The sequence below is a fragment of the Acanthisitta chloris genome, unplaced genomic scaffold, assembly GCF_000695815.1.
Source record: "Acanthisitta chloris isolate BGI_N310 unplaced genomic scaffold, ASM69581v1 scaffold20707, whole genome shotgun sequence".
In the NCBI taxonomy this organism is placed as follows: domain Eukaryota; kingdom Metazoa; phylum Chordata; class Aves; order Passeriformes; family Acanthisittidae; genus Acanthisitta; species Acanthisitta chloris.
In genome coordinates this window covers 19011-30333 of record NW_008682300.1, presented here as the reverse complement: position 1 = coordinate 30333, position 11323 = coordinate 19011, and the positions used below count along the sequence as shown (strand labels likewise).

At 45.9% G+C, this 11323-nt stretch overlaps 1 protein-coding gene across 1 annotated transcript in view; it reads right to left on the bottom strand.

Moving 5' to 3' along the window:
* Window positions 1-11088, bottom strand: part of ARHGEF5 (Rho guanine nucleotide exchange factor (GEF) 5) — a 16380-nt gene extending 5292 nt beyond the window's left edge. Inside the window, 8 exon segments of the mRNA XM_009078488.1 lie at window positions 1094-1223; window positions 2558-2710; window positions 3601-3761; window positions 4670-4929; window positions 5241-5305; window positions 5680-5761; window positions 7545-9748; window positions 9926-11088. Of these exon segments, the coding sequence (XP_009076736.1) occupies window positions 1094-1223; window positions 2558-2710; window positions 3601-3761; window positions 4670-4929; window positions 5241-5305; window positions 5680-5761; window positions 7545-9748; window positions 9926-11088 (4218 nt within the window).
* Window positions 11089-11323: the final 235 nt, after the last annotated feature.

Below are 11323 nucleotides of genomic sequence, written 5' to 3'. Positions count from 1 at the left end.
TCCTGAAAATCTAAATTGCATTAACTATTATGCAGAAGTTGCATGGCATAGGAAGAAACCCACTAAACCAAGCACAAATGGTTTTATGCACAGAATTGCCCTTTTCTCCTGTTAAAAAGAGGCTCAAATAATCTAAAAGAAGAATTTCATAGAAAGAGTTCAAAATTAATTTATCAGGGACTTGCTGTTTCCCTGTCTGGAAAGCTCCTATGAGTCAACATTGCAGGCAAAGAGTAGAGACAGACTGCCTTCCAGAAGGTAGCCAAGGATCCCTTGCTTTGTTTTCTTAGCAGAAAGCCAAAAAAGTTCAATGAAATGTAAATCAACATGTTCTGAGAAGACTCCATAAATTATTTATTGGAGTACAATTAAAGCAGTGTTGCAACAAACTCCTAAGTGATTGCCTCACTCAGGCATATCCAACACATCCACATATCCAACTCATGGTGCTGGCCTAGTGCACAGCAGGTATTTGTACCATGACACTCGGGTTTAGTTTTGCAAAGGCATATTGGCAGAGTAGCTTTAGAGCATCTTGCCAAACTTGGCACAGATGCAACACAAAGGGCTGTGTGCAGTCTTTCCAACTGATGCTTAGAGCCAGCTTGTATTTATGTGACTTTCAGACTTGAAGAAGGGTCAGCTTAGAAGCACAGATCATTTAGGTTGGAAAAGACCTCCAAGACCAATGAGTCCAACTTTTGACCAATCACCACCTTCTCAACTGGACTAGAGCACTAAGTGCCACGGCCCAGTCATTTCTTGAACACCTCCAGGGATGGTGATTCCACCACCTCTTGGGACAGCCCCTTCCAATGCCTGACCATCCTTTCAGTGAAGAAGCTTTTCCTGATTTCCAACCTGAACCTCCCCAGGTGCAGCTTGAGGCCATTTCCTCTTGTCCAGTTGCTTATTTCCAGGGAGAAGAGGCCAACCCCCATCTGGCTACAACCTCCTTTCAGGTAGTTGTAGAGAGCGATAAGGTCTCCCCTGAGCCTCCTTTACTCTAGGCTAAACAACCTCAGCTCTCTCAGCTGCTCCTAGACACAGCTTGAGGGAAGCCTGAGGGAAACCAGATAATCAACATAGTTACCTGTAGGAGGAGCTTGAGTCGAGTGATGCGCTGGAAGGGGAGGATAAGGAAGGACTTAAGTGAGAGGCGCTGGCACACTGGATCACTTTCCAGTCTCTCCAGGACTTGCTGGAACCCTGCGTTTCCATTTCTGTGGGAGTGGTAAAGAAAAAAAGACATCCAGGCATCAGAGTAAATAAATGATTTCTCCTAGTATCAGATTTCAGTGAATGCTGGAGTATTCCCAACAGTCAGGCTTTGTCCCTGGGGCAAGAGATGTCAAGAAACTGCACCACTCTGCTGATGAAGAGCAAGTATGGGTTTCTAACAGCTACAGAATGGCAGCACAGCTGTTATTATCTCTTTCCTCTTTCTGCCACAGCCCTCTGGAATAAAAGCTAGAAGTGACATCAACATTTCAATTCCCTCTATCAATACTGCACCTTTTAGACACTTGAGTGGTTTGTATTCTTTCCTTACACTGAGTGGTTCAGCTCCAGGGACTGTGTTGAGGGTTTGGAAACAGCTGTTTCCCATCCCTTGCTATTCCTGAGGGAAGCTGCCTTCCTCCCTTGACGTATCTCTCACCTTCCCTGACACAGCCACTGCCAATCAGGTGTCCATGTTGGGCAATAGCAGATAAAAGGCTATTTTATCCTTGATGAGTTCGCAAAGAATGTTATAGGCCCAGTAGGCATTGCCATAGACACTATCCTGAGGTCCCTTCTGTGTGAAACTGAGCCTTCCCTGAAGGGAATTAATTGTGAGATTAGATCTCTTCCAGCCAGCAGCACCCAAAGACAGTGCCTGAATAGCCTGTTGGAAACACTGTCTTCTCCTGGAATCACCACAGCTTCACTGGAATTTGGTAGTTATGAAGGGAAGCAGTGCAGAAGTGGCAAGGAAACCTTGCCCAGGATGAGGCTCATCCTTGCTTAATGCTTGGTACAGAAGAGGAGGGCAACAGATGTCCCACTCCATCACTCAAAGCAAGAGAGCTCAATGGTGTTCTCTGGCCCCAGGATTTTCAATCCATTTCTATCCCTGAATAGCTAGCTTAAGCTTCCTGACAGCAGCCATGGTTTTTAATTACAGCATCACAGAATGTCTGAGGTCAGAATTCACTTGAAATTATCACTTTCTGGTTCTTAGTAGTGTGAAAACCACAGACTGAAAACCATTATCCAGGACAGTCATTTTTGCTCTCTTCAGCAGAGGGCAGACAGAGAATAGCCTGCAACAGGATCAGATATTAATTATTCTTTTCCTCTTCAATGCTATGGAGAAGAACCTGCAGCAGCTCTGTTCTGCTGTCCCAAATACCCTTGAGCTGAAGGAGGTTCCTTCCTGTTCTTCTAGGGGTGTAGTGAGAGCACTGGTCAACAGCCTGTACCTGCAGCATTCCCCATCGTTTGAAAGAGTGAATATGCAAGGTGCAGCAAGGAAGTAAGGGAGGAGAAGGGTGCAAGAAATGAGACAACTTACAGTAACCGCTGGAAGGTTTGCTCCTGATATGTCTGGTTGGTTACATATGGTAGATACACCCTGCGGAAGTCAGGGGCATGTTTCAGAGCCACATCGCACACATGGAAGGTAAACATGTCCTCCTCAAATTTCTCCTCCAAGTCAAAGAGGAAACTGCAGCACATGGTTGAGATGCCATAAAATAAGAGGGAAATATCAATGTCATTTAGTAAAGCACAAACAGCCTCAGTCCTCTAAAACCCTAAACACCAGACAGCTCTTTACTTCCAGAGAGCATAATGTCTGTGCAATGACAATTTAGGGCTAGATATCAGCAAGGAAAAAGCAGAGGCAAAAGACCTCTGTTCTTGAGAGGTCATTCTTCTAAAGGCATGGTCAGGAAACAACTGAAAACTAAGACCTCACCAGATAATCCCACTGGTAGAAACAGAAAAGGGGGCGTCAAACCTTACTAGTTTGTAAAATACACAGCCAAGCCTTGCTGGAGAAAAAGCAGAACAGAATCCTACAACATATAGAATTCCTTGCATGTGGGGTCATGTCCACATTTCATGACTTATGCTCAATTGATTCACATTAGTTTCTGTCAAGTGATGGCTGTAACTTACTTTTTTTTCCCCCTTTTTTTCTTTTTCATTTTTTTTTTGGTCAGGGCTCATGCAGCTGCCTCTTTTGTCTTGTATTTGTCAGGAGCTGCCTTTGGTTTGGGCTGAGGTCTAGTTAGTCAAGTTTAATTGTAGTTGAAACAAACAGCACATGGCTACAGTAGCATTTTGAACATTTTGATGTCCTGCAGTGAGGTCTGTGCACAATTGACCCATAATATCTGGGACTTAATACCAGGATTTACATTGCCCTGTCACCTAAAGAGGCAAATGTTCCTTTCAAGGCAGTGTTGGTATGTTGTCACAAAGTGTTGTGTGTATGTGTATCTGCCTTGAAGGTCAGTGAACACAGAGAATAGGAGTGAGAAATGTTACTAGTGGAAACTCTGGGCAGTATCATGTGTCTGCTAGTCCTGGAAGCAAAGGGTCACATCTCACCTGGCACTGACATCGCGTACGTCGGAAAGGCGAGAGAAAAGCCACTGACGCTCTTGGTTGGTGAGCATGGCCTGGAGCTCTCCTGATCGCTGGAAGTGATCCACTGCCACATTTAAACTGCGCAGGTAGGAAGCCTCAGATATTATCAACTCAAACTTGGCCTTGAGAGATAAAACAAGGGAGCACAGCGTCAGTAGACTACACAAGTCTGTGAGGAATCTTACGGAGGGGAGACGGGCCAAGCAAGAAAACCTCCCAGTACACGATGCACGTAGTGTGTAATTACAGAAAAGAGGCTTTAGGAGTGAAGGGCGAGCATGCCATTATATATAATCTTTCTCTAAAAAACAGACCTGTGGTATGACTTAAAAGAAAAATAGCTACATACTGTCATTTTACCTTTTATTCCCCTCAACACCACTTTCACAAGGTTCCCCATTTTACATGCTCCCATAAAGTCCTGCATCTACACCACTCACGTTTTTCTCCTTCATCATGTTTCCCATGCTGTTGTTATCACCTCTTTCTCTGGGTCCTCCCATCCACTTCCCAGCTCCTCTCCTTTTCCTTACCTAGTTTCACTGTACCATTTTGCTGAACCCATTATTCTTCCTGTTCCTTCTCAACTCTGCAGCTCACACAGGTCAATTTCATAAACTTGTGCTCTACCACAGAAAATACAATTTACTGTGGTTTTGTTAGCATCTCTCAAGCTTATGTGTGGAAGAATGCTGCAAGTCTACTTTTATACACTCTTTTGCACTGAACATGCTCAAAACTCTTTTATCTTGTTCCCATTTACCCATGTCTGTTTTCATGAAGTTACTGGTACGGTCCAGAGTCTGTCCTTCAGTGTTGATTTTCTTTACAATTCAGCACTTCAGCAATGTACTACTTCACATGCACTGGCACCACCTCCCCAGACTGCTTACAGGAGTAGAGGTGACCTCTGCATTCAATCAACCTGCATCCCTACATCACAATTTTTGCCCTCTGCTTTAACCTCCCTTTCTGAAGACTCTTGCTTGACTGCAGATCACCCATGTACCTTTTTACATCTGTCCATTACCTCTTGTAGCCTCTGCTCCTCACGGGACATATTGAGCAGCATTCTGCTGCCCCGGATCATGGGGATGTCCTGCCAGAGGGATGCATTAGATGAGACTGACAAGCGTTGCAAATAGGAGTCCTGGGGAGACAGCACTTTCCTCCGTAGCCTCGGGGAGCTTGGGAAACTTGACTCTAAATCCTCTGGATAATCCACTCTCTTCTGGCTTTGAATGGCCTTGTTCAGAGCCACATCACTGTACTCCTGATACAGCAGTCTTGCTGTGAAGAAAGACACATAGATTTATCCTTTCTGTAGCAACCACTCACCCTCTGCTTCAATCTGAAGAAAACTGTCTCAGCATAGGACAGCCAAATACATGAGACCACGTGCACCTGCTGTAAGCAAAGCTCACCAGTTGCCTGAGTGTACTGCAGGACTCGGTTCACTGACACCAACTGCTTTCCCTGCTCTCTAACACTCCATCCTTGCCACCATGTGGCAGGAATCCCTCTCCTCTGTGCTCACTGCAAGGGTGAGAGATGGTGGAGGAGAGGGGTCTGCCACAGCACTTGAGGCAGAAGCTACTTACAAGAGTTGATCAGTTTGGAGTGCCGGCGTTTGAAGGTCTCTGACGTGTCTGTAGGTTTCTTCTCTCTGTCAGGGAATAAGGATTTCAAAACAAAGAGTGAATGAAGAGCACAGCATCAGAGATAGCTTATCCAGATCTTTGAAACAGGTCTGCCACAACAGAGACCTTTCCCTTTCCAACAAGCTCAAGCTCCACATGCCTTACTAAATAAAAGGCAAAGTTTGGCTTAAAGGAATAAATTTCCTAAAGGCACAGAAATACTTCTGCTGCAGTGGGGTCCTCTTCAAGAGGACATAGACTGAAATGAGGCCTAAGGCATTTAATTATGGTTTTCTACTCCTTATCATCACCTTTGGTAACTCAGAAACAACAGAGAGTGTCAGGTGTCTGTGCTGCACAGGGATGGAGGCAAATTCTAAGGGGCCTTTGAGAGACTTACCGCCTTATAACTGTTTCTGAGCTGACTGGTGGTTCCCTGTGTGCCTTGTGAGCTTCTTCCTCTGAAGGAACTGGAGAAATTTCTGCATATAAGACAATTAGAAAGTAAACACATAAGTTCACTTTTAGCATAAATCTATAATGCAAATGATACACAGATACCACTTACCTATACCCCACCCAAGTGGTGATCTTGTGTTGGAGTACAGCTGCCCTTGTGACATTTATTTCTGGGTCAGAAACATTCTAGTTTCAATAACCCTTGACATTACTTATACTTTACAACTGTTACTTAGCCGCACTTACTTTTCATACAGAGAAAAAGGCTGACACTTAGGTGATGACTAGCCCTAAGAGCTTCCCTCTCCAGTTGCCCAAGGAATGACAGTGGTTGTGGACTCCATTTGGTGCTGTCTTTACCCTTTCAACTACTTGGGCCAGGCATCAGGAGATCAATGGACTCAAAGTCACTAATCATGTCTGAAGATCTCAATACTTTCTTTGGTAGATGTTGAGCCCCAAAACATTCTCAGTGACTCTGCTGCAGAAATGCTGAACATCTAACAAAGTCAATCCGGTGAAAAGTTTTAAAAGGGATGAGGCCTGACAGTGAATGTTTGTGATCCAATCCTCACACTTATGTATGGTCACAAACTGCTGTTCAAGTAATCTCTTGTTTATGTAACATGGAGAAAATATGCTTTTTGTTTTGGTTTGTGAGGGATTTAATCAAATAGGGGGTTAAGAAATTCTAAATATAAATTCATTGGAAGCAGAAGGAGGAAGAAAGCCCAAAGACTGAGCCACAAGTATGGGTCAGGAGCAAGACAATACTGTTGCCTTGGATGTTTTAAAATTTGGAACCAAGAATTTACAGGTCAAACACACAAACAAATCTTGAATCAAATTCTGCCAAACCTTTTTTACATCCCTCCACACTCCCCTCCTTTTCCTCTGTGCCAAAAATCCAGCATATTGCAAAGCTTGAAAAATAAACTAAGAGCTGAAAAGAAGCAACTATATTTGAAGCTCATGCAAGATATAATAAAGAACAGACATGCATCCTGACAGCAAGTACTATTTGAATGAGCAGCATTACAGAAGATGCATGTTTTCCACTCGTGACATTAGTGATTTGACTTCTATGCAAGTCGGGACCTTGGATTTCACAAAGTTGCATTCTTATCTGTAATCTCAAATCCTACAGGAAAATCATCTCTCTCAGAAGATCATATTGGAACCTAAAGGTATCAGTTGCAAAATAAAGGGAAGCAGCAAATAAACAAGTGATAAAAGACAGAGGGTATTGAGGGTGTATACGAGTTTTCCTTACTGCTTGTAAACAGGCTGCTACAAGGGCAGCAAAACGTGACGCCATGGGTGGCAGAAGCTCTGAACGGAGCCCTACCAAGAACCTCATTCCTGCAGGTAGGCCAAAACAGCCCATGTTACTGAGTAAGGATGACAGATCATTGAACATGGAGAAGGGACAAAAAGAAAAACAGATGGGAAGTCAAAGGGTAAGGAATCCATGAAACGTGTTCTTCATTGCAGGTGTTAGTGGGGAAGAGGGACTGAGCCCCAGAGTGCAGCCCTACTCAAGAGGACAAGGAGGATACACTGGCTACAGGGCAGCAGAGAGGAGGCAGGGGAGAGCTGGGAGTGGGGAGCTTGGGGCAGGACATGATGGGGCTATAGGGCTGGAGTGAGGATTATCACCAGACAGCCACAAGAGCAATGCTAAGATCTCAGCTCTCATGCCTCTCTATCACATTGCCTATTTAATTTAATCCTACATTTTTGGTAATGGCAGTAAGTTACCAAAGGAGGGGAATAGGGGGAAGGGAAGGGGAAGAGAAGACTCACCTTGCAAGATGTCTGGTGGCACTGACATCCTCTTCAGGCCCTGACGGTGCCAGTCCTTGCTTTTCACTCGGCGTTTAATTAGGTTTTCTTGATTGGCTGCTGGCTCTTGTGCAGCTGCCCCAAGCTTTTTCTTGTCTGGCCAACTTGATGACTTTTCCAAAGGTGCATGTTTGGCCATTTCTTCCTTTGGCTGATGTTCTCCTCCTTCCAGCCTTTGCTTGACCCTCCTCTCAACTTCTGTTTTCTCTGTGATTGCCAGTGGAGTTTGGATGTTCTTTGTGTCCACACCAAAGATGCCTGCCTGTTGCTCCCATTGCATTTCCTCCTCCTGGCAGGTTGTTCTGGTGGTTGGCGGCGATGGAGGGCTGAGCTGGAAGAAGTGGATTGGATTGGTGAATGCAAGCATTGGAAGTAGATGTCCAGAGTCTGTGCTCTTGGACTCTGTGGATGTTATCAAGCCTTCCAACGAGGGCCAAGAAGGGTGGTCAGGTGAGGATTTTTCACTCTGCATATCCACGTGGTGGCCTGCTGTTTCAGGGCTGGTATCAGAGCAGACAACCAACATTTCGTTTCCAACAGCAGAAAAGCTTTTTGCCAAAAAACTGACCCCTGAGTCATCAGAAGTCTCTGTATCATGGGTACCTGAGTCACCAAAATCCCACTCTCCAGTCACTGGAACAAGGTCATCTTTCTCTGCTAGATTTTGTCCATCAGAGGCAGAGGCCACAGAGTCAGACTTGGGCACAGAGGCGGCAGACCGGAGAGGATGGCTTACAGCAGGGTGAATAGCTCCTAACTTATTATCCTCCATACCACAGTTGGGGTGTGGCCTAGAGTACTGTCCAGGAGCCAGTGGCTGGTAACTTTGAGGGGCTGGAAGTGGAGCAATGTGATTTGCATTAAGTGCAGGGGCCTGAGCTTGGCTGGGGCTTTGGACATGGGAACGAGGATGAGGAAACTGTTTGGCATCAGGCTCAGACACCAGAGGTAGGCTTGAGTGGGACACAGGGGACAGTGGCTGTTCTTGCTGGTTCACAGCAAGGACCATATCTTCTTCAGAGGGCCAAGTTAGGATGCTTAGGACACTGGAGATTCTGGATCCAGGCTCCTCTTGGTTTAAACTGCAGTCAGACTGATCAAATAAAGGCATTTGTTGTGATTTATGATCCACATTTGCTCCTGTTTCTTTTCCTTGGATAATAGCACTTTTTTCAGGGGGGGGTTGCTGAATTGTCTCTGACTGGTTCAGGGGAGTGGAAGTCCTTCCTGGTGTTTGGGATGGCTCCAAAGGCCCTGCAGTCCTAACCACAGACCTCCTATCCTCAAAAAGGTTCCACTCCAGAGGAGGAGAGCTCTTGTATATTACAGAGAAAGAAGATGGGCCACGAAGATCTTCATGAAAGCCTTCCTCAGAAGTAAGGAGTTCATGGAAAGTCTTGGTTGCCCCTGGATCTGTACTTACACCAGCAGTTTGCCCTGGTGTTGTGTCCCACACCTCTGCAGAAACAGCTTGCAGTGGCTTCTCTGCAGAAGCTGGCAGGTCATTCAGGCTGGCACCAGGACAGCCCTTGGGGGTCACAGCAGCTGTTCCACTGGCACCCTCCTTCTGTGAGCCAGACACTGAAGCCATTGAGGTGAGGTCTGAGGGAGAAGCTGGAATGAAGTCCTGAAACTCAGCTTTTCCTGTAACGTGATGAGGATCTATGGGATCAGGTGCCTCCAAGTTATTGGTACCAGAGGAAGGATATGCTGGAGCAGAAGCCTCTGGGTTCTCTGCACTAGAAGGTACTGCCACTCCTTCATGGAGTGGTGCCTCTCTTTCAAACTTCTGGACAGCTTTTCCATACCTGTCACTGTGCTCATTCTCCCTGCCTAATCTTGTCTTGTCATCCCAGTGAGCTTCTCCAATATCCTGACCACCGATGGAAAAGCGGCCAGAGTCCTCTAGGTCTTCTGCCTGGTCAGAGATATGCCATGTGTGTGGAGGTGCCACTGAAGTTTCACCCGCTGTGTTCAGAGTATTTGAGGACAGAGGGCTGACAACAGATGGCTGACATCCAGAACCTGCTCCTGTGACATGAGCTTTCAGCAGCACGTCCTCACCAGGATGCTGATCCACAGAGACAGGTTCCCCAGGAGGAAATGCTGACCCCATTCGCTCAGGCAAGAAAACATTCTCCAAACTACACGCATCCACCTTGTGCCTGGGAACAGAAGACATCTCTGACTCAAAAGCTGATAACAGAGCCTCTGGTTTGAGCTCTTCCTCAAGTTTAAGCTCTTCTCTCTGCAGTTGTTGTTTCTGCTTATTTTGTTCCTTGTTTTTCTGATCTCTGGGCTCCAAAGATTTTCCTTCTTCCGGCAGATTCTGCTCTTTGCACTCTTTCTCCTCTTTCTGCCGAAGTTCAGACTCTGTCTCTTCCTGTGCTGGCTCCTTATGCTGTGAAGCATTCGCTTCCTCAATCTTTTTAGCAGTACTCTTTAGTTGGAAGGCACTCTCTGCTGAAGGCGCAGGTTTGCCCTCTGTTCTTCTGTGATCATCTTCTAGACGAAGGCATTTGGAAGTGGATGAATTTTCTTTATGAATCGTTACTATTCCCTTGTCTTTGACCATGCTGGTGTTCCTTATTTCACCAGCTGAGACATCTCCTGCTTCTTGCAGTGAACTTATTTGGCTGTCATGTGTTAAGGTGGAAGACAATTGCTGGGAAGAGAAAGACTCTATATTCTCTTCCAAACCCTGGGGTGCTCTAATGCTTTCCTTAGCACTTTCAGAATTGTAAGTTTTAGCTGTGTCTTCTACTGCTTCCTCTGAGGTAGGCTGCTCACCAGGTGCTGGTGCCAGCTTCTGCTTCTGCTCTGCACCAGCATCAACCTCCTGCAAAGAATCCCCGGAGATGTTCTCCAGAAAGGGTTCAGCCTTATAATGCCCCTCTGAAACAGTTTTACACACCAAAAAGCACTTAGGTGTCTCTCTCTGAGAGGAAATGGCATCTGCCGAAGATGATTTTGGTTGCTGGGCCTGAGGGTCTGAGCCATGAAAAGCCAGTTCTGCTTGGCACTGAGGAAACTCAGTGCTGAGGCTCACAGCCTGCAGGATGGGATTGCCAGGGGCTGGCTCATCCTGGACCACGCTGTGAGAGGAAGAGTCCTGGTTGCTTTCCAGGTCAACCAGCTCTAATTGCTTAAGTTTCAGAGAATAATCCAGTTCATCCTTCTCTGAAAGCATTTCTCCTTCCAACTCTGAGAGTCTCTTCTGAGGCTCTGCATTGCCTTGCTCTGGCTCCAGTCCTGCTGGCACTTTTTGCATAGGGTTGGAGGGTCTGCCCAGCATCTCTGCTGCTTTCCCTGGAGCAGAAAGGCAGTCCTCAGGAGTGCTGAGCTCGACTCCCCTTGAAGAGTTAGGCAGGCTGGTGCTCATTTTGGCTGATGTGCGAGCAGCATGATGTTCTCTTTTGACTGCTGTAGAATCCCAAACTTCCCCAGTGGTGCTGCTGACTCCTGGGGGAGCAGTATCACCCTCACTGGTTTCCTCAGACTCCATCAGTGACACATCCTGCTAAATAAAAATGCATTTTTCTGTTACTACTACAGAATGATATGACGAATTTAATTCACTGATTCTAATGCAGCTGAGAAAAAAAACCCAAAACAAAACCAGATACCTAGTGGGTGGTAAGAATTGGGAAACAAACACAAAGACTGAGAGTAGGCAAACACGTGCAGGGTAACAGCAACACCAAAATAAAATCACTGGTGTCCTTTCAGTTTTACATGAA